The sequence below is a fragment of the Dromaius novaehollandiae genome, chromosome W, assembly GCF_036370855.1.
Source record: "Dromaius novaehollandiae isolate bDroNov1 chromosome W, bDroNov1.hap1, whole genome shotgun sequence".
Taxonomy (NCBI): domain Eukaryota; kingdom Metazoa; phylum Chordata; class Aves; order Casuariiformes; family Dromaiidae; genus Dromaius; species Dromaius novaehollandiae.
The window spans coordinates 54,299,356-54,326,994 of record NC_088130.1 but is presented as its reverse complement, the minus strand read 5'-3'; the positions used below and the strand labels follow the sequence as shown (position 1 = coordinate 54,326,994).

Below are 27,639 nucleotides of genomic sequence, written 5' to 3'. Positions count from 1 at the left end.
AAACTGCTTTAAATATACAATTCCCAATAAGGAAATTGCACATCATACAGGGTGACTTATAGCATATCTTATTTTATATTTACATCTACATCTAATACATATTCTCTGACAGAATGCACACATCTAGATTCAGACAGCTACTTTTCACAAAAAAACACTGCACAAAAGACACAAAACTAAACACAAGGCAGAGTCCCTTGAAGACGCTATTATCTCACTATAATGCATATTTTAATCCTCGTTCCTTGGTCGTATTGTTTTCATTAATGTATTTTCCACAGAGCATCTGCGTGTAAAGTTACCAAGAAATCTAACCTACATTTGGATTACATGTTTTTAAGAAAAATATTCTCAACTATATGTGAGAGAATGTGTCTGTGAAGTACTTTTGCCTGAAAATCATGCAATTTACAGTTACCTAGTTTCTGGATATTTGTCTAGTGGCTTTGAAATGTTTATATAGTACTTATGAGTATATTGTCCTTTTAATACAGATTAGAAAAAGAAAATTCATAGAAATAATCTCTGCAACTGTGTACTTAAAGAAAAGACAATGAGGTGTTAGGGGAAGAGAAAAATGGAAGGAGAAAGAAGGAACAAAATTGAACATTTTTGTTTTTTGTTTTTTTTAAACAAAAAGACAAAATACAGTGGAAATATACCAAAGGAAACAAAGCTAGTTAATTTTTATTTTCCAAAACTCAGACCTAAATGAATATGTTAAATAAACATCCAGAAAACAGTCAGTGCTTACTGTATTAGCAGACGCACAAGTTAATTAACCAAACGTATTACAGTGAAATATTAACAGAATTATTTACATGCATATTTACAACATGTGTTCTTTACAGTAGCGACTTTTGGGGATATTTGTCCATTTTTTTTCCGTAAAGGGGTTCTACTTTGTCTAACCAATAACAAATGACAGGAAGCAGTACAACTAAAATCAGCAACAACAGTGGAGTATCCAAGAAAAATTAACATGATTATTTTGGGTCAAAAAGGAGCAGCTGGCTTCAAAATGTTAACATTTATGAAATAAATGATTGAGGGTACACAAGCTACAAAATTATGACAAATTATATAAAATTAGAAGACTGGAGAAAATTACAAAGGTTGCGAGAAGGTTAGACATGTTAGATACATTCAGAAAAATATATTAAGAACTGCACATACTCATGAGGAGCATGGTTAAAACATAACTATACTCATGTAGCCTTGAAGAACACAGCAAACTATTTAAAGGAGAGTTTTTGCTTGTAAAAGTTGAAAATAGCTGAACCAAAGGTCTTGAAAGCACCTGACTTCCAAAATACTGCTTGCTTCTTCACAGTATCAATATATTAAATGTTTGTTCCAGTAAAAAAAGTCTAGACCTCACCCATGTGTTTTGCAAAGGGGAGAAGGGAGGGAAAAAAATCTTAACAAACCATTTGTCATGATTGTGACATACAGAAAGGATAATCCATATTCAGCTAATACTCTGCTTAGCAAAAAAACAAACACCCCCCCCCTCAAAAAACCCCAAACAACAAAAGAGCAACCAAACAAGGAAAAAAAACCCAACCAAAACCCAACCAAAACCCGGATATCTTGCATATGAAGAAAAGGATAAATAAGTTCTAAGGTATACTAAAACAAGCAAGCAATTAAATTTAGATCAAGTTATTTATCCCCTTTCTACCCCATGAGAAATTTAATGGGACCGTTCCCAGTTAGTTAAGTTTTATTTCCATTTTAATATTTTTAAATCGATTTTATTGCAGCCAAAACATTGTTCATTTACCTGTACATAAAATAAACTATGATATATACACAATATTTTAAGTTACAGGGCATAAGTTTACAATTTTTGGCAGATTCTGTTTAACAAAATGAAAATTGTGTAACGTTAGTACTTGAAGAAACTCAGCTTCCTTATTTTGGTACAAATGTTACAATTCTCTGTTCCCCTGTATCCTAATCATACCTAAACTGCTTTAATAAACTAACATTTATGTGTAGCATCTCACTGTTTTCTCTTATGTTCTGATTCTAGGCAGAATTTTTCATATGCTTCTTCAATTTCTGGATCCATCTCATCATCAATGTCATCGAAATACCTACAAAATCCCCAAAAGAATACATCAGTTTAGGTACAGATTTTTTCAGAAACAACAAGTAGGTGAAGTTTTTATGCAATTTCCAAGAATAAAGCAGAGCTTCTTAAATAAGTCAACCATGACACTGACCAAAAGGGGAATTAAAAAAAAAAAAAAAAAAAATCATGGCTACCAGGAGAAAAAGAAAAAGCTCAAAGCAGCACAAACGTACTAATTGCTACAGTGTTTGTGGCCATTATAAGACTATCTTCTGCTGTCTGCAGGTTAAAAGACAGAAATAGTGTTTCTTGGATGACAGAAAAGCAATTCATAATGCAATCCAAAGTAACTTCTTTCTAAACTTCAGTAATGTGCCTGCACTGATCTATGTGCGAAAAGCATTATGTTGGCATAATTTCTGTTTGGTTAACATCCTGGTCAACTTCCTAGTGCACATGCTGCATCAACTGTTTTATCTGCACACTATTCAGGAAAAAAAAAAAAATCTTTACATAGACAACCTGTATTCCTATTTGCTGATCCATGAAAGAAGGCAACCTTAATTAATTTCCCTTCTGCATCTGCATTATGGCATTACCTTCTATTATATGGTAACTAGTCTTTATTTCACAGAACATCTGTCATATTTAGACCAGATAAAAGACTCAGTCCTGTTACTGACAATCGGTATTACAGAGAATGGAAGCTACTACAGAGTTTCAAAATAAAGCTGGGCAGGGATGGTGATCACTTAACAGCTTCTCCTGTTCCCACAGTTACTGGAAGCAACTTAAGTGTTGCTTGTTTTCTGTACATCCAACTGGAGTGTTCATCACCATAAATTAGGACAATGGATTTGTAGTTTGAACATATGGTATATAATTCTAAACAGAAAAACAGAGAAACAAAAAAAGCCCCTAAAACATGCCCTGCCTCAAAAACTTTGCAGCTATTGACTCTCAAAAAGCGTGTATTAGTTTCAGGTGCCCTGTTTACTTTCTCTCTCTGTGCCTTAGTCAGGGAATTACAAGGGAATTGGCATGTCTCAGCTGCACTGAGGCCAAAAATAGTATCTATCTATCTGACGTCCAACCACAATAAGTGCCACAGAAATGTTTGATAAGGAAAATATTTTCTTCTGGGGCATTGTGCATTAAAATAATTTGTCTACATACTTATTTTATTCGTTCCTCCTTTTTTGTGGAAGTGTAGGCTTGAGGAGGGACGCAAACATAGAACCCTTCTTCCTGATCTGAGTCATGCAGCTGACAAAGCATCAGGATGCATTTATCTAAGCTTTTCTTAAGCTAACAAAGAAGGGTCCACAGTCACCTTGTATAAAGGTTGGCTCACCGTCTTTCATATGTCACTTCAGATTTCCTGTTTTTTTTTTTTTTTTTTTTTTAAGTTGCTATCTTCATTGTGCATTTCATTTGCTTTTCTAGGCACAGCAGTTCACATAGGTATTTATTTTGAATATGAGCTTGCTTCATTTCTGATGACATCTCTAATTTATCAGAGCCATTCTACTGTCTAAACCAATCCTCCAAAGCTACTGCAGCTCTTCTTGCCTAAGTACCACCTAAAAGTTTTCCAATTTATTACCAAAAATACTGATTCAGGCCAGCACTCTACCATCTATACGAACAACACTGGAAATATTTTTAGGTACAGAAGTTCACTATCAAATCGTGATCTGAGAATCCTCCCCACCCTTCAAAGACATAAGTACAAAGCTCAATTTATTCTGGACCCAATTTCTTCTACTAGTTTCCTATTAAACGCTTATAAACTGGTATCAAAAAGTCAGATTATATTCCCATCTACAGATTCCTCTTTTGCTATTAGGTTGCTTTTCCTGTTCTATAGGAATGCTGAATAGCCATTTATTCAGAGAATATTACCTATCCTGAGGAGAGAAACTGGAATCCTTAACAATCCTTTCCTCTTCCCCTTGAAAGGCTTTGAAAATTTTGTGATCGCCTATAGCTAGGATGTATGCATATAAATCAAATAAATTCAGGTTGCTTCATTTCTGACACTTCCTAGCTCTGGTGCTTCATTCAGGCAAAAAAAATTTTAATGCATATGAGAATATGCTTGCATATGTGCAGAAATATCTGAAATATAACCACCTTTCTCAATTGGATAAATATAATATTTTTTTCCAACTTGCATAATTACAAACCAACCTACGCAAAAGCAAACAGTTTCATTATACAGCTTTACATTTTTGTCAAGACTGTGTTCTTAAGTCTGCAGTAAAAATAACTAGTATTAAAAAAGTATCGCTCTGAAAGGAAACATACGGATCTCCAGCCCCTGTTAAATCTGTTCCATTTTCTTCGTAGTCTGGAAACAAATCCTCTCTTTCAAGCAGCTCTTGGTATTTTTCTTGGTAATCTGGCATAGCAAAAATGAGACCGAGTGATATATAATAAGATTAATCATATAAATTAGCATTCCTCTATACAGTTTGAAAATAAGCTATTTAATGTTTCATGTCATTTATGGTCTCATATTACAGGAAAAACCTCTTTCCTACAGTGTTTTCCTATGACATCAATCATCACCTCTAAGAATAAGGAAAGATACCTATTTTCTAAAGAACTGTAAAGGTAGTCACACATGTTTATCTCAAATGATGTCAAGCCATGCTCTGCCCAGACAACAGAAAACAAAGAAGCCACCAAAGAAACAAACTCCCTTTCGTTAATGACCAATGGACAAACCAAAATAGACTGCAAGATTTCTGACTACCTGAAGAAACAGCAGTAAGTGCTGAGGTTTATAGCCAAAATCCTTCTGAACTATGTGAAGTCAAGTACATATCCTCTAACATTTACATTATTTTAATCCAGAGCAGGGCATATATTACACACTTTAAAGCCAGAAATTCAGACATAATTTTGCCTTTTCAATTGTATTGGTTTCAGATACTTTAAAAAGAACTTTGCATGTACTTCAGCAGGACAAACTTAATTACAACTTTCTTAAGAGTGAGAAAACAGGTGTACTAAGCTTAAGACATACCTGGATCTGCTGCAGTGAAAGGAACACCATCAGAAGTGTAAAATGTTGGCTCATTCTAAGAATAAAGTTATACAGTAAATTATATGCTTTCAGAGAGATAACTGTTTGTAGTTTTCAGCAATGTGATTGTCTATGATCAAATTAAATCCACAATATATTAAGGAACTGAAGTTTGAGTACATTCTTACCATAAAATAGTTTGGGTCATTTTCAGGGGTAGCTTCTCTATATGGAGAAGTTGCATGTACTCTACCCCAGTTACTTGATCGTAGTTCTACTAGTTTCAGAAGCATCTGTTTCACGTCTCTGAAATAGAGAAAAGCACAGAAGTTTGAATGTTTTGTGCTAAGCAAGAAATCAGACCTCTCTTATCCTGCAAAAACTGGTTTGTTAAATCAGTCCCTAAAATCGTTTAGGGACCGTACTCATGCAAAAGAATAGGGGGGAAAAAAAAAACAATCCCCCCGCAAAAATGTCAGTAAGAGAACAAAATTGCTTAACACTTGTTAAACCTGTTACTGCAGATTTACAGTCATAAATCAGTTTAAAGAGACCAACTAACCAAAATACTTTCTTACAATGGCTACATTACCCAAGGTCAGAATTACTTTGCATGATAACTATACTGTAATGTTAAATCCCAGCCTGCCAAGTTGTGTTTTTAACAAAAGACATTTTATGATAAGAATAAATTACAAGTGCACCCAGTTATGGAAAATATTTTATATAACACAACCGCAAGCAACAAAATGTCCTTCCTAATTTTCTGTCAGTATCACTGAATATGTTAGTAAAAACAAAGTCCTTAAGATTTATTAATAGGTTTATAAGATTTGAAACATGATTGGAACAGCATGAATGTGATGTATTTTTCTGTTATGTCCAGATTTAACTTTACCAAATGTTATTTAGTTAACACAAATTACCATTTTGGTCTTTTAGGAGGAGATCTTTCTCATGCTACCCTCCCTTATCTCCACACAGTCACTGTAGCATGTTTGAACACATTAAGCAACAGCTTCTTCCTTCACAACAATGAGAAAGTATTTTCTTAAAATGTCACCTTTGGGGCTCATCAATTAAAATACTGTATGAAAAGAATTTACATTAAGTGATAAAATACAACAGTGTTCACAGCAGAACGTGATGAGTTTATCAACATCAAAAAGGCTTTGCTTTTTATCTATGGAATCCTAGTTTATAATATCCCTGAGACAACAGAAAAAAATACGTAACCAGGTTGAGTGATAATTATCTTGTCATCAGGATATTGTATTTTTCTTCCTTCAGTGACTTTAAAAAAAAAAAAAAAAAAGCTCCAAAAGGACAAAGTTTAGTCCAGTCTACAGAAAATGGAGTTAGTTCTCTTGTCTGAGTCTTGATGCTTTATATGTATTTCCTCAATTATAAAATATAAGAAAGATTGAGTTTCTTTCCCTTTCCACTTCCTCTCTGGTGATGTAGGCAGCCCATACAGAATAGAAATTGCTGTAGTTTTTAAATCAAGCTATCAAATCTGCAGCACAAGTAATCTGAGGAGCAGACCCTTTTCTTATAAAGGATGGTAGTGGGGAGCAACAGAGACTGATATTCTCACACTAGTTTAAGCATCTAATCTATGCTCCTAACTTTGGCCTTCTGCATCACAATGAAATTCTTTAGCCAACAATAAAAGGTAACGATGCCAATGCATTAAATACCATCTCGACATCTTCCCTACAGTAAGAGAAACTGCTTTTTCCTCTTAAGCAAGTCCATGAAGAAAAGTTCAGTGAGTCTCAAAAACATATATATATATATCTTCAATTCTTTCTTTTACTAAAATAAGTTTGTCCTTCTGTGTCTTGGATTGTGGCTTAGGCCATCAGTGTTCTCTGGATTCTTGAAGCAGAACCTTCTTCTTCCCTGCAGAGTGGCTCAATTACAGCCCACAGATGCTACCAGGTACTGTTGGTGTCCCTCCATAAGGCATAAAGCAAGAGATATGCTCAGCGTCTGAACACCCTACAGGTTTTTAACAAGTCTGTAAGAAGCCTGAGGATGGAATACAGCAGAATCAGATAGCCTTATGTACAGAACTGATTGCAATCCAGAAGAATATACAAGCCAGACATTTTTTTCCAGCCTGTAGTAAGATTCTGCCAAAGGTATTTGTTCTCCAGAAAAAAAATATGAATTTTATGTCCTTACAGGTTATGATTTATACATACCATATTTAAATTCAGATGTAAAAGTATAAACTGTCACACATCACCATTATTGTATTTTTGGTACTTATAATTTCTTAGACTCTAAAGCACTGAAGAGATATTTCAAGACATAAAGGTCAGAAATCCTGACTGTATCTCTACTAATAGATTTAAATTTGATTGAAAATTTTTTTTGATAGGTGGGAAGTGAACAAAGTATCACCTTACTTTTCATGAAAAGTTAAGATGTTTAATAAAAAAATAAAATGCTGAACATAAAGTCTTCCCACCTGCTGCAATTTGCATCCAACACAACATTTTCAATTCTCTGAATCATTTCATCCATTTCATTCTTCCCTTTTTCTTTCCAAGCATCTTCTAAAACTGAGCCTGTCAACTAAACACAATGTATTAGTAAAAAAAAAAAAAAAAAAAAAAAAGTTTTTAATCAAATTATAGAAAACTAAGAAGAAAAGTTATCAACCTAATATGTTACAGATTGTTACAGAATCTCTTTAGATGCATTGTCTGACTACCTGAAGGTTGGAACTGCCAATCTTCTAGATCTCTTCAGTTTTGTAACGTTACAGATCTTTTAAGTAGATTATTTTAGACTGCTGGCAGTATGGTAGCTCTGTTTCCAGTGCTTATGTTACCAAGTTAATAGGCACTTCCCTCCACTCTTTAAACATGACTTAAAAAAACCCAACACTCTTCAGTGATTTAATAACACTGTGAGACAAGTCACATTACAACAGAACATACACACTGAACAGTCTTTTTGAATATTGCAATGATTTATTGTGGCAGACTGTAACACATCATAATCGGAGTCTGCACATCAGTGGGAGACGTACTGCATTTGACCATACAGTTACTCAAGTCATGTCAATTCAGAAATCCTGCAACATTTTAAATCCTGTTCAAAAGAACCGACAGTATCAGATCCTAATTGCTTTAAGCTCATACTATGAAGAAGTGGACCACATTTTTGCAGGCCACCAGCTTACCTGAGAATAAGGAATAGGTTAGCAATTGTTAGAAACACGTCAGTCAGCATAGCTAGCACCAGGCATATGCCAGAGGATTTCACGAGGAGCTGTATCAGAGGAGCCAAGAATTATCTAACACAGCCAGCTTGAATTTTAGTATGTAAAACCTGTGAGGCTGGAACTGCTGCCGGGAGAGCTCTCTAGCAGCAGACAACCTAGAACTGCCATGGATGAAAGCCTTTCCCATTAAGAATAGGCATTTCATCGCCCAACAATAGCACAGTAGGAGTTAAGAGTTAAACTAGGAAAAAATAGTTTGCCACCATAGTGAGCAAAGTTAATAGCAACTTCTAATGTACTTAAGTGTCACATGATTGAAAATGCTCAGAATGGTGTCTCATGCTACAAAGGACTAAAATGTAAAGCTAAAAGCAAATACCTTAACCAACACTCAATTCACATCCCCAGTTTTCTACTACAGCCCTGCCTTGACCTTAGATAACAGCACAAAGGTGGTTTGATTAAAAATAAACATACTGCAAAGCAAACAGGTAAAAACCTGCATCTGTTAAAGGGAAAAGACATCAGAAAATAGGCATTTATTGTTTCAGTAGGATACTAAGCTTTTAGCAAAACTCAGATTTCATAAGAAAGCCTAATCTGGCTACAGATTAACATCTGTAGATACTTTGAGACATCAGAAAACACTTCCATTAAAAAAAAAAAAATCACTGCTGATTCTAGTCTGTAATACATTTTAGATTCAGCAATATGTGTCATAAAATAATTTAGATCACTGTCTTATTTTGTAATGAATGCTGTGAAGCAAGATAAATACTGCAAGAATATCCACAGAACTGTTGAGTTCTCCACCTTTGGAAAACTTTGGAGAACCATCAGAATAAACAGCAGCATCGAAAAGCTTCCTGCTTTGTGTGCTGCCTTTCTTGAAAGGTCTTTCAGTGGTCCTTGCTGCAAGGAAGCTCTTCCAACATAAGGACTACCTGCAGGAGTGAATGTGCTCGCTGAGCACAACCTCGCACTTGCTATTAAGCAACCTGCTTGAACATCCAATCTTTGTTTAAAATGCTTAGATTAGAAGTAGTAAAACCTCTCTTCCCTTTTCTCTATTTGCTATAGCAAAATGAGCCCCCAGAACGTGAATTTAAGACAGAAGAATCCAAAAAGTGACCCCCCCCCATAAACACTGTAGCGTGAGGAGAAGGGAGAATGAGGAAGAAAAACCATCCAAAAAAAGAATCCACAAATATGCTGTTTAATTTTTGATCTTCATTTCTAAAAGAAATTGTTTTCCCCACTCTATATGGGGGAATGGCTTCTAATGGTTTATGAAGAGAAGAGTTGCTCCCCACATAGAGGCTAACTTTCTTTTCTTTTTTTTTTTTTTTTTTAGAAAAAGTAAAGCTTAATAGCAAAAAGACTTGTTTTCCTCATGCATATGTTCTTCTATATATGTGTATATACTTTCTATATACTTCTACAACTGTAATGATGCAAACAGTAGGAAAGAACTGAGAAAAAGAACCTTTTGTTGTAGAAATCAAGTGATACATCCTAACTTTTTGATGTTAATCAAACCATACTCAAAAAACCCACCACTCATCCAAGTCGGTAACAGTTCTCTCACACCAGGAGTGGCAAATGCAGTGTTAAAGGATCACTTACACCTTTGTCTTTGCCTCAGTTCTGCTGCTCTTGTATCTAAAAAACAAACTGTAAGGCTGTTTGTGCAAAGTAGTATGTTACTTTGTTTACTTAATTTACTCAGTTTCCTAGTGGTACTAAGCAAAAGAAAGTACAGCTTGCTCAACAAGTGGTGTAACGTATAAAATCCTATACACGTTTCCTCAGTTGCAGTTTCTTTCTCCCACTGTTCCCAGAGGTACACCTGTCCATTGCTTCAAAAGGAACATACTACTTCCCTACATACATTTCTTTGTCCGGTAGGGCTTTTTGAAGAGATATCCATTCAGTTACTGAAAACGTTTTAAAAAGCCTCTCCATTTTCTGTTTCCAACCTTCAAGCACTTCTAGATATGCGAAACTTCTCATCTTTCTAATGAGAAAGGCTTTTGTGAGACACTGTCACCTACACTTTAGTATTCCAGAAGTACAACCTACTGACATTATGCCCTGCTTCTTTCCCTTTTCAGGCATCCAGCGAAAGCATTCCCAGAGCATGGAAGCACATGACAAGTTGGAGCTCCAAGAATGACAGACAATTGCTTAACTCCATTAATGTTCATGCTGATCTGGAGAGGAAATACTTCCTCCCTCCTTTCAGCTAATAAATCCTGAATTTCTAATTATCCCTAATTAGAAACCTCTCCGTATCACTCCACTTAAAGACAGCGGTTAACCACATGCTATCGCGCAGATCTACGGGAAGAACTCTATGATGTGGCTGCCTGTGTTAGCCTGGATCTGTGATACAGGAATCTCTTCTAGCCTGTGCCACAATAAAACAGACTAATTTTTTTCTTCCTCATCTTTCTTTTGGGGAGGGGAGGAAGGGGACACGCGCAGGGGGGAAGAGGAGAAGAGAGGAAGGAAAGATACGGAAGTATTTCCTATCAGTGAATCCTACTCAGCTGAATATCCACATGTGAAAAATCAACAGCCTCCCAAGCATAACCAAGCTTTACTTCACAGCTCAGCCTCACACACTTCCATAACCACAACTGCAAGAAACGGTCAGTATCAAACCTGTCTCCCACTGACCAGCAAGAACTGATTATAGCTGTGGCTGTTAGTTTCTTTAGGCATGGGTGGAACACGGGACTAAGAGGTACTGAGACAATGTCTGTGCTGGCTTTTAGAAAAATGAGCTCCATCATCTTGATTTTCTGCTGTCAGTACTCACCGTTTCATCCTGACCCTCTTCAGCAATCACTGCTAGTTGTACTAGGAGTGTTTTATGTTTTTACTGCGTGCATGCTCCAGACATGTGGTTTTATATGCTTTTCTTCCTTTTTCTATAACTGTACAGTATTAGCATCGAGAGCATCACAGAACTTTAGAGCGAAATGCCCTCTCTTGTGCGACACAAACTCTTACGTGCCATTCTCTCCAGTTTAATAAAAGCTGCCATAAACCTAATTTATAAACTTGCTGTCTCATCTCAGTTTGAGAACAGATGGAAAAGACTAACAGGTTGATGAGAGTGGGCTAGCAATCCATCCTCGAGTCCCAGCATTACTGTTTCAAGTAGGTCTCCTGAAATGCACCACGAGGAAACGTGAAATCACAGCAGAGTTCTGAATGGCTGATCAGCAAAATGCAGGATATTCAGCCTGAATAGTCTGGCTTATTTGAATAGAGGCATTTGTGTGGATGCCACATACAGCTAGGAAATCAGATGTACCTCAGTTCCATGCAGTTTAACTGATGCACTTACAACTACTTACAAGTAAACATTTTCTGTTTAGATAGAGCTCTTTTGCATTATATATACAAAGAGACATGGAAGGTCCTGCAATCAGGCAAACTATCCCCTCAACACCCCCCTGCCAAAAAAAGCTAAATTGCAAGAATGAAATAAGCATGAGAAATGATATTTTCCATAGATGCTAATTATTATTTAAATAAAGTTAAACAAAATTTTTAGCTATTCAATTTAAGAAAGGAACAACCTGAGGCATCTGAAATTTGCCATGAAAGTCTGAATTTACTACATGAGAAAGTTAGCTAGCTAGAAGAGTGAAGGAAGAAAACAGCAGTGTTTAGATTTTATCTGAGATTTCTGTTGAATTATTTAAAGTTCTGACCTTTAAGACATTATTATTCCTAAATATTAATATAATCTATTTTCTTCTGATTAACTGAGATATTTGATGGGAATTATATACAAAATTAGACAGGTACAAGTCTCAGGTATGTTGGCTGTTTTATATTTTTCTTTTAAAGAAGACAAGCTGAATATGGATGATGCCCTCTTTCAATCAGGACTATAATACATTAGAAAAATCAGAAATTACAAGACTTTTTTTTCCCTCCTTCTTTTCAAACTATTGTCTCACCTTCAGCAGTTTCACTGCACATATCAAATTGTTGTCCACAGGATTAGAGAAGAGAGCATTTAGTAATTCCCCAAGGCCAGCTTGAAGAACTTCTGCTCGTGTTACCTGTCCCTTTGTTCCTTTAATCTGCAGAAGATCAAAAACCCATTAGAAGATTTACATTTTAGAAATTAATTTAGTCACATTTTCCCTCTCAGATGCTGTATGGTCTGGTTTGTGATTAACATACATGGGCTCTTCAGTTGGAACAACATGCAAAATATGGTCAATATTTTAGAATACAGATTGAGTAATATTCTAACAAATCTGACAAACAGGGTATGCCTAATATTTTGTTTTCATTAATCAGTTCTTGGGGGAAGCTGCAAAATGCCTGACAAATGGTGCACATCATTCCAGCTTCTTGGAGTCCCAGGCTCTTGCCCATCCTACATTATGCATTCTCTACAGCTGCATAGTAGCTTGCTTCTAGAAGGCATTCTTTATTTAATTGAAAAATATAGAAAATGGTTTTAAAATTAAGGAAATACTCCACAAAACCTGTCGAAAAGCAAAACAACACACACCCTTTGGAAAGCTTTCTTTTTACTTATTGCAAGCGAGAAGTAGATTTTAAGGCCCACTTACAAATAAAAACAGGTTAGAGCATTGGTTTCTTTTCTCATGCCAGGAGAACATTTTTATAATGCCTGATTAAATCAAACTACTGAAACATAAACCAGAAATATATTTAAGAACACTACAGAAGTTAGTGAGCTTAAATGGATATGAGTCAAACAAGTTTATGTGTACTGAAAAAGGTGTACATACACATCACAGATAAGAGAAACATCTAAATACAAGATTTCATGCTTCATGTATGAGTCAAGGACTGAACCTTCAGAAAAAAATAATTTTAAAAGTCTGCATTTTTAATTGCTTGTTTTGAAGACTCCCACACCTTCCTCAAACATTTGTTAATAGCTCCTGTTAGTGGCTGAATACTGAATTACATGAATTACTGATCCTGACCTGCTTCTGGTAAGCTGTACATTTCCTATGTTGTTTAAGTATAATAATCTGGTAGTTTCACCAGACAAAACAAAAGAAAATATCAAAAGGTTCTTTCCAATTTTCCAAGGCAAACAGAGAGAAAATACCTGTGACCAGACACAGATTTCAGGTGGTTTATGGTTCCTTCTTTGTATAAACTCTTACACTGCTTTGCCTGGATACATTTCTCTTCTAACTTCTTGTCCTTTTTTGCTTATCTGCTTCTGTGACACATTATAATGAAATCGTTCTAAAGTTCTCTGACTTTCTTCCCTTCTCCCTTTTAAAAAAATCTCAAATGATACTCCATTTCAGTGTTCGCTTAAAACAACAACAAGAAAAAAAAAAAAAAAGAAAAAACTGACACAGAACTTTCTTCTTACCTCTAGGTTAAGGTAAAGTTCAGCTAAGAAGAGCACAAAGGCATGAAATTGTTTTCGAGTAGTCTCATCTCCTTTTGCAGCTTGATCTCTGTTTTCATACTCTGTTCGACACCTGAAACATTAAAACAAAAATCATTATCATTTGTAGACATCCCAACACATACAACATATTACTTATGTAAAGCAATGCTAAGAACTTATGAACTGCATTAAAACTGTTAGAACACTGAATGCCCAGAAATATGGATTATGAGGAAAATGAAGCCTTCACAAAGATAATGTGGATTTTTGTTGTACATGAATAAACTTAATTAATTATGTTTTCAAGCACCAAGAAGTTTGAGACAGCAGGATGAAATAGGGCAAATTACAGCAAGTAAAAATTAAAGACGGTTAAACAGTTAAAATCTCAGAAAATGGATCCAAGAAGTTTCACTTCAAGCAGTCAGATTGTCTTAGATGCCTTTATACTTATTTCATAAATTCTTCATCCCACCATTTTAAGTTACAGCTATGCATAATTTAGTTATAAATACAAATACTTTGGATTCAAATTCAGTGAACTGATTTAGTAGTATTTATAATTTAAGATAACACTGCAGTGAGGTAATTTTTCTAGTATTAAACAACTGTGTCAAAAACATGCAAGTTTACATACCAGTTCATAAAAGGAATTCAGTATTTGAAATAAAAGGAACACAAGATAACCACTGAGAATAAATCAGAGGTTACGGAATGGATTAAGAAGCAATTGAGAAACTGAAAAAAATCTAAGGAGTTGGAATATCAAAGTCTGAGTACAAGGTGGGCTGAGAAAGAGAAGAGTTTTCTGTAGGTGTTGTTAGCTTGTTCATATTCCCCCCCCTCCACACCATTCTATACATATTAGCAATACAAATGTAAGCAACCTTAAATTTATGGATTCAGGGTGATAAAAGGAATGTTTTTTATTGGATTGGCTTCAAAACTAGGAACGAGATAGATAATCGAGCATCAACAAGGATTTCCTTTATGGTATTGCTCAAGTAACAAGTATACTCACAAATCAGGAAAAGGAAAAACAATGAGATGCAGAACATTCAAAAGGAGAGTGAGAATATTCTGGTATATCTAATGGTCTAAGAATATTGATCCTTCACACGAACTAAAAGCTGTAAGAAGCAAACAGTTTAAAGAACCCCACAAGATAAAAATGATGATTTGTAGTGTCATTTTGAAAGAGAAAAGGCTCATCTGCTTTGGGACAATGGAGAAAAAAGAAGTTTCCATCATCTCTATAAGGAAATGCTCCTAATTAACAGAAATGCATTTTGATGGTCTTTCAAGTTCATCATGCTTTTGCTCCTAACCACAGGTGGACTAAATGAGACTTTTAAATGAAAAATAAGTGTAGCTTAAAAAGCCAGAAGTCCTCAAAGAAAAAGTGATCATTTCTAAAAAATCATGAAGTATTAGTGTACTAATCTTTCAAAATCTCATGTAACAAAATTTAAAAGAAAATACATCCATTTAAAAATAAGTCACTTCTGTCAACTATGGAGTCTAATCATTTTTTAACTGTGAGCCCCCAAAATTCTGTAACTGAAAATTTAGGAAGTTTATCCTTCTGTATTTTGTGTGCCTGTCTCACATATGTAAAGTCAATTAGCCAATCTGTGAATATATTTTATACAACAATTACAGCCAAAAAAGTAATTGAAGAAAAAACACAATGAAATAAGTAAAGAGTCAAGGGCAAGGACAGTATATGTATTTACATTTACAGTACTTTTAAAGTTGGCTAAGCTTTCAGATTCCCCCTGTAATTTGGGATCAGTCTAACATACTCTTCTCAGTTCAGAAGAGCCTATAGAACCCTGAATTGTCCTATTTTTTATATTAAAATTATTCTTCTGTATTAAAAAAAATACACATATAGGTATTAGATATCCAGTATGCACCTCTGCTTTAATAATCCTCAATTTGAACTTTGATTTTAAAGATATACTTCTTTGCCCACTGACTTAAGAGTTACATACACAAAAGAGGAAGACACATAACATGAGTATAGGCTTAAAATGACATGCTGATACTGACCTTTGAAGTAACAACTGTCGGAAGTTTCCACTTTGTGGATTAATGGTTAGATGGTGAGATAAATAATTACACAACCGTGCTCCCATGTAGGAGAAATTTGGGACAGATGTGGCCTTCCAAAATAAATTTGGAAAAATAAATTATACATCAAAGTAATGATTAGAATATTAGGAAGTATCTTTAAAAGCATTTTGGAAATCAATGTTTATCAACCTTTGACTAGACCACTGAAGAACAGTATTATCAAAAATTACAAGAATTACTATTTGTTTCATGTTAACTTTTGTACCTCAGCAACACTTTGCTATTTGCATTTCAGCACTTAAAAGTTCATTATACTGTGATTTCTTGGCTTTAAGAAAACAACCACCCTTATGCCATGTGTCCTCAACTCTACTTCCGCACTGTGACCTAAATTGAGTGTCTGAAAGTCACTTATGACCTGTTTATACAAAAATCAAGAGTTAAGACGCTTTCTTAAGGACATGCACTCTCTCTAGAGGAGCAATGAGGCCATTCAAACCAAAAATTCACCTTCAGTCAGTCTAAGGGCTATCTAGCCCAGAATCGTTTCTGGCAATAGTGAATGCTCAGGGAAAGAACGTAAAAACAGGTCAAGTAAAGATAAATACTTCCTCTGGTACACCCTTTAGCAATCTGCAGAACAGCAACCTCCCAATTCAGGAGTTAAAACGGCATCTTTCCAGTTAATAGTCCTTGATGGGTCTTTTTTTCTAAAATGATTCCTATTACTTTTGAACACTTACACTCTTATCAACTAAAACACAGGTGGCGGCAATAAAATTCCACAATTGGAGTTACACACTGTCTGAAAAATACTTTGCTTTAAACCTGACACTTGGAAACTTCTAGAGGTGCAAAAAACTAATTAGAAATTCATTAAGGTATACATTCAACCTCTTAGAACTTCAAGCAGAACATCCCTTTGTTTTGGCAATTTGTTACTGTTCATTTGTTTTAAACTCTCTTCTAGCAACACTCAAATTTGAGATTATTTCTCAGATACAATTTCAGTGATAAAAGGCTCTGGAGTAAGAAACACCATCAGCTCTGTCAAAGAAAGCATGGATACCGAGAATTCATTAAACTTTCCTCCACTGGCTTTATCATCTTTGAACATTATTTTTACATGTCGATCATCCGTCTGCACTGCAGATGCTCTTGCAGGCTTCTGCTTCTTATACGTTTGAGGAAAAAAAAGATCTTGCCATTAAGAAGTCAATGTGTTATATCTAATTACCTTTCACAAGCAGACGAAAACATGCACTCAATGCAATTGTACAATCTGCATAATGTTGCTGGAAAGAACTGAGCTGTTTTTGGAAGCTACAATAAATTTGATTACTTAAGACAGCCAAACTGTCCATTAAGAGGTATGTAAAACATCTAACAAGCGTTTTGGTGCTGTTCAGTAAGTTGCCTGGACCCAAAAAGGTGTCCCCTGCTCTTAGGCCAAGGTAAAAATGCATCAATTAAGAGTATAACTTTCCTTAGTGATAGGAAAAGAAAAGAAAAGAAAAAACCCTGACTTTTTCAAACCTCAGCTGCATTTTACAATCATTGCCTTCCTATAATTAGTTGGTTTGCATTTGTGGTTGTATCAAATACTAAAGCAATTCAATTTTAGGCATTATGCCCTTGCACAGCACACAAAGACCCCCCCCCCCAAAAAAAAAGAACCACTGAAGACATCATCTTAATAACCAATCATTATAGTGTAATGTCTTTCCTACATTACTGTTGCTAGCAATCCCAGTTTGTTTCTCACTCCAAAAACAAAACAAAACAAAAAAACCAACACAATCTAAGCATAAAGGCTAGTCTATCAATGCACAGCATGAGAAGTTTTAGTTACTGTAACAGCAACAATTATATTAACTACACAACAATCAAGATTTTTGAGGCCATTAAGTCAGAGTGCTCAGCTTTTGGAAAACAGGAGACCTGACACTCCATTATGGATAGAGACATAAGTGGATTAGGAAGAACAGGAGGAAGTAGACAATTAATCTTTTAGAAAGCCTGAATTACCTGACACCCAAATGAGGGGAAAACTATATAGAACTTGGGGGTTTTTTTGTTTTAGCCTTTTTCCTTGACAAACCTAGCATCTGTAGTTCTGCTCAGTTGGGTTAAATTAATGTCACTGAAGCAACTGCTTATAAACACATTTCATCAATTTTAACTGACATTTGTTATAAGCTAGGACTAGGAAACAACAACACCTAAGTAGAAGCTCAAGAAAGAATAATAAGCATAGTTGACTGGCACTCGAATGCTATATTCTCCTGATCTACAAAAAAAACTGAAGTATTATGCTTTTGAATAGTAGAACAGCTATTTTACATTGAGCTATAGTTTTATTTTTCACATAAAATTGTTTTTATTTTAGATTGTTTGCATTCACTGCTTCTCAGATGAGGAAGGCACAGCCACCCCAACACTGGACTGTTGTTTTAAATAGGGGGAGAGAGGAGGAGGTGACATTAAAGACTACATTAAATTTGAGAAAATTTATTTATGTATACAAAGAGTTACATATGGGATTATTTCCTGCACTTTCTTCCAATAAAGTTGTATTGCATATTTTAGTCTTTAATTATCTATACTCCCATGTGTCCAAATAGAAGATGGGAAAAAATGACGATGCTGAACAAAGTACAGGTAATCTCAATGGCTAGTTGAACTATGTTCTGAATTAAATGCGCATCAGTTCTGTATGACAATAAGAAACTTAATACCCCACAGTACTGTATGATGACCAACCAGTCATGCAGTTCTACATACCCTGAATTATTTCATATGAAAAAAAACAATGAGCAAGTATCTGCGCTTAAAAAGTGAATAAAAGGTTGCTTGTTCACATTCTTAAAAACAGAATTTGACAGAAACCAACACATTAAAGTGAGAGATACCCAATGTAATAAATAAACATCAAGCACAAGTGTGACTTATTCTCTGCAGCAAGCCCAAAAGACAGTAACAGCAGCTCATTTGCTTAGCAACACAGATTAAGCTGTTCTTTCCAGTGGCTCCCTCAATTAGTACAGAGTTCAATTCAAGGTCTCTGTCCTCATTTCCATAGCCATCAATGGGACTGGACCTAGTTACCCAGCAGACTAGCTTTCTTTTTCTCCAATTATGCTGTTCTGAAATAGGTAGATTCCAAATAAAGAACAAAGCCAGTCAATAACAGAGCGTTTCCCAAAGGGTGATGTGTACAACAGGTGGGAGTTTATTTTTTAAAATAGCAAATAATGAAAAAAAAAATCTAAGTATTATGAAACATTTATTTTTGTGGAAGAAAAGAAAAATGGAGAACTCTGACATAGCTTAAGGGTTTGTTCAATCTCTACCATAAAACAATTCAAAAATAACTCTTAATTGCTGTAATTTGCACTCCAGTATATGGCCCTGGAGATCCAAAGACACAGGAAAGGAAATGAAGTAAATTGTGGAAATTTATTAGCCAAGCAAGTACCCCACACTTGAGCATTCCTTTTCAGTCTACTAGGCAAAAGCTTTCCCCATACTGTTCAGTCTAAAAAAGGAATAGAAAAATCAAGTCAAAATAAAATATTACATAGATAAAATTACCTAACAAGTTATACTCATATGTATATCTTGGACCACTATGGAACAGAGGCATAATATCCACATCACAAAATGGAATACGCAGGCTACCTGCTGATAGATGAGTTCAACAAGTTCTTGCAAAGCTTCATCTGTAGTGACCCAGCCATTCAGTGTTTCAGCAAACTGCTCTATTTCAGTTTCAAAACAACCCGGTTGTTCAGTGAGATGATTTAGGAAATCTTGTACATACTCTGTCAAAGTCAGATAACCATCACATCCATCTTCAAAGGAAGACTCCTAGGGCAGTGAAGGAATATATCAACAACTTAAAAAGAACCTAAAACAAAGTTATACTTACCATCTCCAAAAGAAGCTATATGGCCCTTAGTCTTAAATAACTCCTGATGCTCTGCATGCTTGATAGTGATCTTTTTTACATGGTACACTTGAACATTTTTAGACAGCATACACCTCAATGCATCAGAAAGCTCCATTAAGTCCTATAATTCTAAGAACTGTGTCAGTTGTCATTATACAGATTAGAGTCTCCTAGCCAAACATGTCAAAAAGATAGACTAAAAAGCAAATCAAATGGTTTGCCAAGTTGAGTGTAAGATCAACTAACACTTTCAACCCCTTAAACAAACAAATAAGTGTATCTGTTAAGAATAAAACTACCAGACTGAGCCTCAGAACCCTTCTTGCCTGATGCATACACAAATTGTACTGTACATAAATGAACTGTAGAAGGAAAAGTAATTGGAAACGGAATGTTTTGTGCTTACATAGAGAAGTGCTCCAAAATAAGCAGGAGGGGAGAAACTAAAGAAATATAGTAAATGTAGTGTAATTTTTCCATGTACAATAAAGCCAGAAAAATTAATCTTCTAAAGTCTTCAACAAATTGCTTGGCAAGGGATTAAGACCACAAGGCATCAAATGAAACTAAGTAGTAATGCATTAATCAGCAGTTACTGATATTAAAAAAAAAGACAGTAAACACACCTGCTTCCTAAAGAAAGGAGCTAGCACAATACCAACCTTATCAATGTTTATGCTCCCACTGATGGGACAGAATGCTGATAATTTTGTCCATTCAAAAATTAACGTATATGTAACAGTCTGTAAAGTTCAATACTCTCCTGAATGATTGCAATGCTAGTGTATGAGAGGAATAGCATAGGGAATGAGATATTTTGTGATGTTATAGTACAAATAATTCATTTTGCAAATAGTATCTTACATGAGCATTCAGAAGTGAAAGCCAAAGCCCAAAGAGGGATCGCTAAAGAACCGACTTATAATTCGTGATTCAAAACATAAAGGTAATAGAATTCTCAACTGACCTACTATTTAATAAGATTTAAAATACACACTGCAAGGAAAAATTGAGCTATAAAACATACAAACATTTTTTATTTCTTTAGTGGACATACATACACTGAACAGGTTTATATTTTCATTCTCCCTCTCCCCACACTTCCCTAAAGCAACAGATGCCTTTTACTTTCTGGCTTTAAAATGCCTCAGTTTCTCCTCTACTGTGAAGCAATACAGATTTGCCATCTGTGAAAATCAAAAGACCTGCATATGAACTACAGAGAAATGCAGATAAACACTGCTGAAAAATCAAGTAGTGACATTAATTTCAGGGCCTGTAAGGTGCGCATGGGAAAACTTGCAGACTTTCCAAAATTCTTGAAAAGCCCATGTCTTAAAGGTATGCAACTTAACCTAATGGGAGACATGCTCAAAATAACAAAGGATAAACTAGAAAGACATTCCTGGTATATCTAATTAAGTAGAATAATTGCCCAATGGACAATACTGAACAAGACTTAAAGGGACTTAACGTGGCCCACCAGAAATGGGAAAAAATATGCTCAACTTAACGAAATGGTGACAAATTGTTACTAGGAATAATGAGAAAGCCGTGAACAACCTGATCCATGTTGGTTGTGCTTTGAGTTGGTGGTTGGATGAGATGACCTACAGAGATCCTTTCCAACCTAAAATATTCTATGATTCCAACAATTTGGAGTTTTTACTCCTTGGCTCCATAAGCTAACAGGCCTCTACATGACTTGCTGAATATTCTATTTCTGTAAAGGAAATCAACTTTTACTAGGAAATTTCAAATAGCCCCCAAAAAGTACTGTATAGTAAAGTTAGACTATTTTGCTCCCCAGAAGTATGACATTGTGTAACAACTGTAGCTTATATTAATCACATACAGCAGAACCAGCATCTCTTCAAACAATTTGTCTGAAAACTTTGTAGTCAGGTGGAAGGGAATGCTGTAGCTTGTAAAAGAAGCTGCTCTTTCTGACACTGCCTCTCTTCAAGAGTCAGTTTATGAGTTTAAAGACATAAAAATGGCTAAAAAAAAGTCTAAATAGATAGTAAAACCCCTCTTTTATCTACAGAAAGATTAAGAACAAAAACTATAGGAAAAGATCTATGATCCAAATCTGCTCTCAGCCTCTGTTTCAGCATGTGCCAAACACTACTTTGCTATACCTGAGAAGTATTTAAAACATTTCTGCTCACAAACTATCTTAGTCACCATTAATTTATCATCAACTTGATTTCTCCTCAGACCTTTTAGGAACAAGCTCTTTTTCCTTCAGATTATACACACACAACAATAAGTTTACAAAACTTAAATGCTTAATAAATAGCAAAAAAGCTGTTTATTATTTCAGAGAAATGTGAGTTTTCATAGCTAAAACTCTAGGGAATTTTATAAATGAAAGCTAAGAAGTATTATTTGTAATTCAGAGAAATAAGTTTCTCAAAATTGTTTTGCTTCCAATCTGCCATTGTAAAACTCAAAATCTGTGTAAAGTGTGCTAAATTTCACACTTTTGCTGCAGATGAACCCAATTTATTAAAATAATCCAGTCATTAAAATAACAAAATAAAAACCTATGTAATAGTGAAGGACTAACAATTCTGAAACATCACTATTCCATGCCTATTATATGCAGATGGATCTTGTATGCTTAGTACACTCTGATTAGCTTAAGGCCCCTACAACATACCAAACATACGTCCAGATAAGCGTTCTGGGTTTCACTAGCATTTTCACTGGCTATTTTTATTAATAGATCAGTCACTTATATTCATACCATATTCTTACAACATGGCAACTAGAAACTCCCACATGCTTGTGTGTTTCTGTAAAACAGCTGAAAAGCAACATCTCTGGCCTTAAGTGTTTGTAATTATATGTATGCAAATGTGTTCATTACAAATGGCTTTTTTTGATCTTGGAACCAAAATCCTTTATTTACAGAAAACATGTAACATGCATTGGGGCAAAGCCCTCTTTTCCCCCTGGATCATCCATTCACTGAAGCATATTCATGTTGGCATTTTGTCAACAGCTGTCTATTGGCTATGGGCTTGCATTATTCAGAACAGTAATTTTATTCAGTAAACTGGCATTGGTTGTAACATTCAGATAACATCAGTTTTATGAGTGAGGAAAAAAGAAGCTCCAAAACATCAAAACACCTTGTTTAGTATTCAACTTAAGTATTTTTCTATTAATGATTCAAAATCTAATGGCTTCAACTTGAATGCTTATTATACTTGAACATATTTGTAACAGCAGTAGTTACCATATACATATATGTATACACCAGAGTTTGGCTGTTTGCATAACAAAAGGTTATTAAAAGGATTAACACAGGTCTCCCCTGGAGTAAAATTACTGTACCAGTAACATGCAAGACATGGAGGGAGCAGAAAATAAGAAGCACCCAGCCTGTATTTATATGGGGCATCTACAACACAGATCTGAGATCACCCTTAGTCTGGCTGCCAATATATCCAATAGAAGGTAGATAGCTGCTCTGAAGGAGCCCAACAGTACTTTTCCTTTGGTGATATTGTATCACCAAAGGGCAAAATTATAAGACAGATGATGGTACATACAGTTGGGCAGTCACAATCAATCATAGCCAAGGCTCAGTACATTTAGAAAAGGGATGCCTATGCTTAGAAAAGCACAAGCTCAAGCTTTCTCCCACACTTGCTTCAAAAAACTGAGAAATCTTAATGAAAGTGCAGCTAAGCCTTTACTTGAAATGCAGTGTAGATGCAGCTACAACAGATGCAGTCTCAGAAGAGACAGCTTGCTCTGCAATCAAGAAGGAATGCAGTTATCTGCAGTTAACTTTAGCAAATCATCCCACACTGAAGACTCTCAAGTACTCCCTGTTATTCACCCATTATCACTTAACATTCTGCGTCTCAGGTGGTTGTTGTCCAAATTTTGGATTCTCTCAGGCTAGTGCAGCATTCAAGCTGTCTAATGCACAAGACCTCAAGAAAATATTGTTAATTTGAATATGAATAAATTGGCATATACTAAGGAGAGAAGAGATACTCACTGCAAAGTTTGGATTGTATCCTGAGGGATAAAACTCAGGTGCGTTAACAGACAATTTTGAGATTACCACAGGAGCCACAGCCACCTGAGGCTTAGCCATTGCTGGTCCAGAATCAGGAACTGAAACTTTATCTTGTGCTCCAGATGGAATTCTTGTCTGTCGCAGGTGTTCTGGAAAGGTTTTGTTATGTTAGTACTTTTTCTTAGACATCACTAGACTTCTATGTATTCATATAACCTAATACATAACTTTTTGGGGACAGAGTGGGAAGAGGGAAAAATAACAGGAATGACTTGCTCTTACAGGTAGAAACAATGTTACCAAGATACTTCCCCCCTCCACCAAAGTGGCACTGTACTCCTTTTTAGAGTGTAAAAAGGTTTAAATACTTTAGGTCTGACATTCTTTACAAATTAAGTCCCTTAAGTCCAGTCTCACTTTAGAATTTATAGTAAAGACTCCATTTTTATTGCTTTCCTTAAATCGTAAAAAGTTTTGACTTCGGCAAACACCAGAGGCCCTTCCACAAGTCAGGAAGTGAACACAACGTTCAGGCGAACGTGACCGAAAAGGAAAAAAAAAAGCAGCTCTCTGCACCCCCATTACAACACTTTTGTTAACATAACTAACTAGAGAAACTAGTAAATGTGCCTATGCTAAGCTTGCTTTCTCGTGGTTTTTTCACAGATTGCAAAGGCAAAGGCACAGGCAGGCCCTGTTAAATCTTAACGTATTCTTCAAAGACATTTAGCTATTATCTTTATCATAAACCACTGGCCAAAAATCCAGTCAAACTGTATTTCTTTTTTAAGCATATTTTCCACGTTTTCTTTATAGAGCGGCTCCTAAGTTTATTGAAAACAGGACCTGCTGGCTATCTGGAAAAGCCAACCAACAAACAACGCTCTGTGCTATTGCGGGGTTGGGTTTCTTTCTGGCAAACCTCTCGGCCAGAATCAGAGAGAAGCCCTTCAGCACGAGGGGGGCTGCGACCATCTGCGGTCGCAGGAGCAGGCGGAGAGCACGCACGCAGATGTGCGCACACAAAGCGGGGGGGGGGGGAGGCCCGCGGGAAGGCTGCAAGGCGACACCGCGCCCCCCCCCCTCCTCCCCGGGCACAGGCCCGCGAACGCGAGGGCCCCCGCGGGGCACGGCGCGGCGCGGGGCGCCCCGCGACTAGCCAGGCAGGCGCCCGGCAGGCTGCGGCCTCAGGCCGGGCGCGGCGCGGGGAGAAGGGACGCGATCATGCGGGAGAATCTCCGGGGAGGCCGGGGCCATCGCAGGGGCCTCCGTGGAGCGGCGCCGAGGCGAGACGTCGGGCGGGGGCGGCGGGGCCCCCGGAGCGGCCCCCCGAGCGGCCGGTACCTGCGTTTCCGGTGCCCGGCGGCGCCGTCTTCGGCGGCCGCAGCGGTTCCTGTTGCTGGGGGAAGCCGCCCGGCTTATGCTGCTGCTGCTCGGCCGGGCCCGGGCCGTGGGCAGCGCTGCCCTCGAGGCGGGCCCCGCCGCCGCTCTCCGGCGCGCCCGCGCCGCTGAGGAGGGCGCCGCCTCCTCGGCCCCGGCCGCGGCCCCGGCCCTGGCCCTGGCCTCGGCCAGCGCCCGGAGCCCGGTCGAAACCCTCCGACATGCTGGGGCCGGCGCGGCTCACGCCCTCATGGGCGGGAGGCGGAGGCCGGCGCGGGGGGAGGCTCGGGCCCGCGAGGTTCCCGGTTCGCGGCGGCCCGAGCCCTTCACTTTCAGTTTCTCCCCCCCCCGCACCGCCGCGATGGTCGCGGCCCAGCGCCGCCCGCAGCGCCCCCTGGCGGCTTCGCACCGCCCGTCGCCATGGCAACCCGCGCGGCCGGGGCCCAGCGCGGCCCCCCGAGGCGCGGCGCCAGGCCGGGCGCCCTGCCCGCCGCCGCCCCGCCGAGGAGCCGCCTCGGCTGCCGAGGGTTAAAGGCTCCCGCCCGGCGTTAGCGCCGCGTCGCCAGCTCCACGTGCTCAGAAATCACGAGTCACCCCCCGCCAGGCAGGGCTGGGCTATCAGCAGCCGCCGAGCACCGTTTGCTTGCGCTAGCAGGCCCCCGCCGGGTCACGGCAGCCTGGAGCTGGCGTTTTCAAATGGACAATATTCTCCTGTAATCGCGCCCCTCCAGGAACAGCTAGCGCGAGGCAACAGCACAGCACTGAGACCCGAGACAGCAGCTGCGGGCTGCCTGCCTTCAGAAACGCCGCGCCGCGCCGCGCTGCACGCGTGCAGCTGTCCTCAGAGGGAAGCGGCACGTGTGGGAAAACTGCAAGCTAAACGATAACGTGCAGTTAAGCCAGCAAAGCGAAACCTCCAGCGTGACAATTATTACTGCACTGCTAGGTCTACTTAGCGTAACCTTGTTGGTCAAGAATAACGTATTTCATGGATAGTTACACAAAAACACAAGTGCTATGCTGATTTAGTCCCTGTGAGCATGGAAGTTTTAAAAAATTAAGTGAAGAAGACAGTCCATGTAGTACATTTTGCTCATCTCATTAAACACTGATGATTCAATTCACATGTCCATTCACAATTTAATTCACCTATCTTTTGTTCAACTGGCAGAGTATTTCTGTATTTGGTTTGCAACCTCCAGATCACAATCTGTTTTCAGACCTAGGAAGCAAACTGAGAATTGAGGTGCCTAAAACATGCCTCAGTTCACCCCACTGGTGCTGTTTGTGTGTTGTCTCCCTAAGCAGTCTGCTCCGTGCTGCTCACCTTCCCAGCTGTTATTTTTATAGAAGTGAAAGGCTTCTGTGTTGTTAGTTCAAACTCTGTTGATGACGCAGAGGAGGATGAAAAGAATTCAAGTACGTATGAAACTTTGTAAAAAATCAGAATGGTACTGTCTTACGTATTTCTAACATATGGCTGTATCGTAAAATAATGCACTTAGAGTTATGTTCGTAGTTGTTTTATTACAACATTTAGCTATTTTTAATTATTAACGGGGGGAATAGACTGTAAAATATAGTCTAGATTTATTATTTCCCCAAGGCATGTATTAGACTGATTCTCGGTGAGAGGCAAAGTTGGGCAGACAGTAAAAGTAATACAGTTAGAATTAATCAGGCTCACTGGGAAACCTAAGCAACTATTGGTGAAAGTGATGACTAATAAATTAACAAATATAAACCCTACAACTGAAATGAGAACAAATGTAGGCAATTTTGACGAGTTTTCAAAAAGCGGAAGACCTCACTTGTTTAAGTTCCACAACTGTCAAAACTAGATTTAAAGAGTACTACCGAGGTTTTAAAGATCACAAATTAGCTACTAAAATAACTAAAAAAAATATTCAGTGTGCTTGTGTTATTTCATTTCTGATTTCATAGCCTATATTATGACCTCTGGTCACATTTATAGACTTTATTTGTAGACTTTACCTAACACCAGCAGGAGGATTAAAAGCTTACATTAATGTGAATAAGGAAGTTGAGATTCTGGCTTAATCACTGTTCCCAATATGCTGAGATGTTACGAAAATCATATACTGGCATCAGTTTTTAATATGTCTGTCTTTCAGGAAAGCAAACCTTATACTCTCTGGTATGTATGTATGAGGAATTTAATGCCTCAGGTTATTATTATCAAACCATACAACTTTTCACATTTGGTCATAAATTATTTTCACTTAACATACATCCTATATTATCTTAATTTAATGACTGTTTGACAGCTACTTATGGGGTAGAGTGGAGTGGGACCCCAGGTCCATCTTTTCATCACAGATGCACTACTGAAGCTTGCATTAGAGCAGTGGTGCTTGGTCGAGAGCCAAGTTTCTCCCATCCAAAGTAGATACC

The 27,639-nt window shown here is 37.4% G+C and overlaps 1 protein-coding gene across 1 annotated transcript; it reads right to left on the bottom strand.

Moving 5' to 3' along the window:
- Nucleotides 1-659: 659 nt before the first annotated feature.
- LOC112984001 (polyadenylate-binding protein-interacting protein 1) lies at nucleotides 660-25,585 on the bottom strand. Its single transcript, XM_026101491.2, has 11 exons — nucleotides 25,189-25,585; nucleotides 23,824-23,993; nucleotides 19,532-19,720; nucleotides 15,827-15,939; nucleotides 13,751-13,862; nucleotides 12,336-12,461; nucleotides 7,594-7,700; nucleotides 5,303-5,420; nucleotides 5,115-5,169; nucleotides 4,391-4,484; nucleotides 660-2,102 (listed from the first exon to the last, which is right to left on the bottom strand). Exons 1-11 carry the CDS (start codon nucleotides 25,445-25,447, stop codon nucleotides 2,009-2,011), a joined length of 1,437 nt encoding a protein of 478 aa, XP_025957276.2. The 5' UTR covers nucleotides 25,448-25,585; the 3' UTR covers nucleotides 660-2,008.
- Between the last annotated feature and the right edge of the window lie 2,054 nt (nucleotides 25,586-27,639).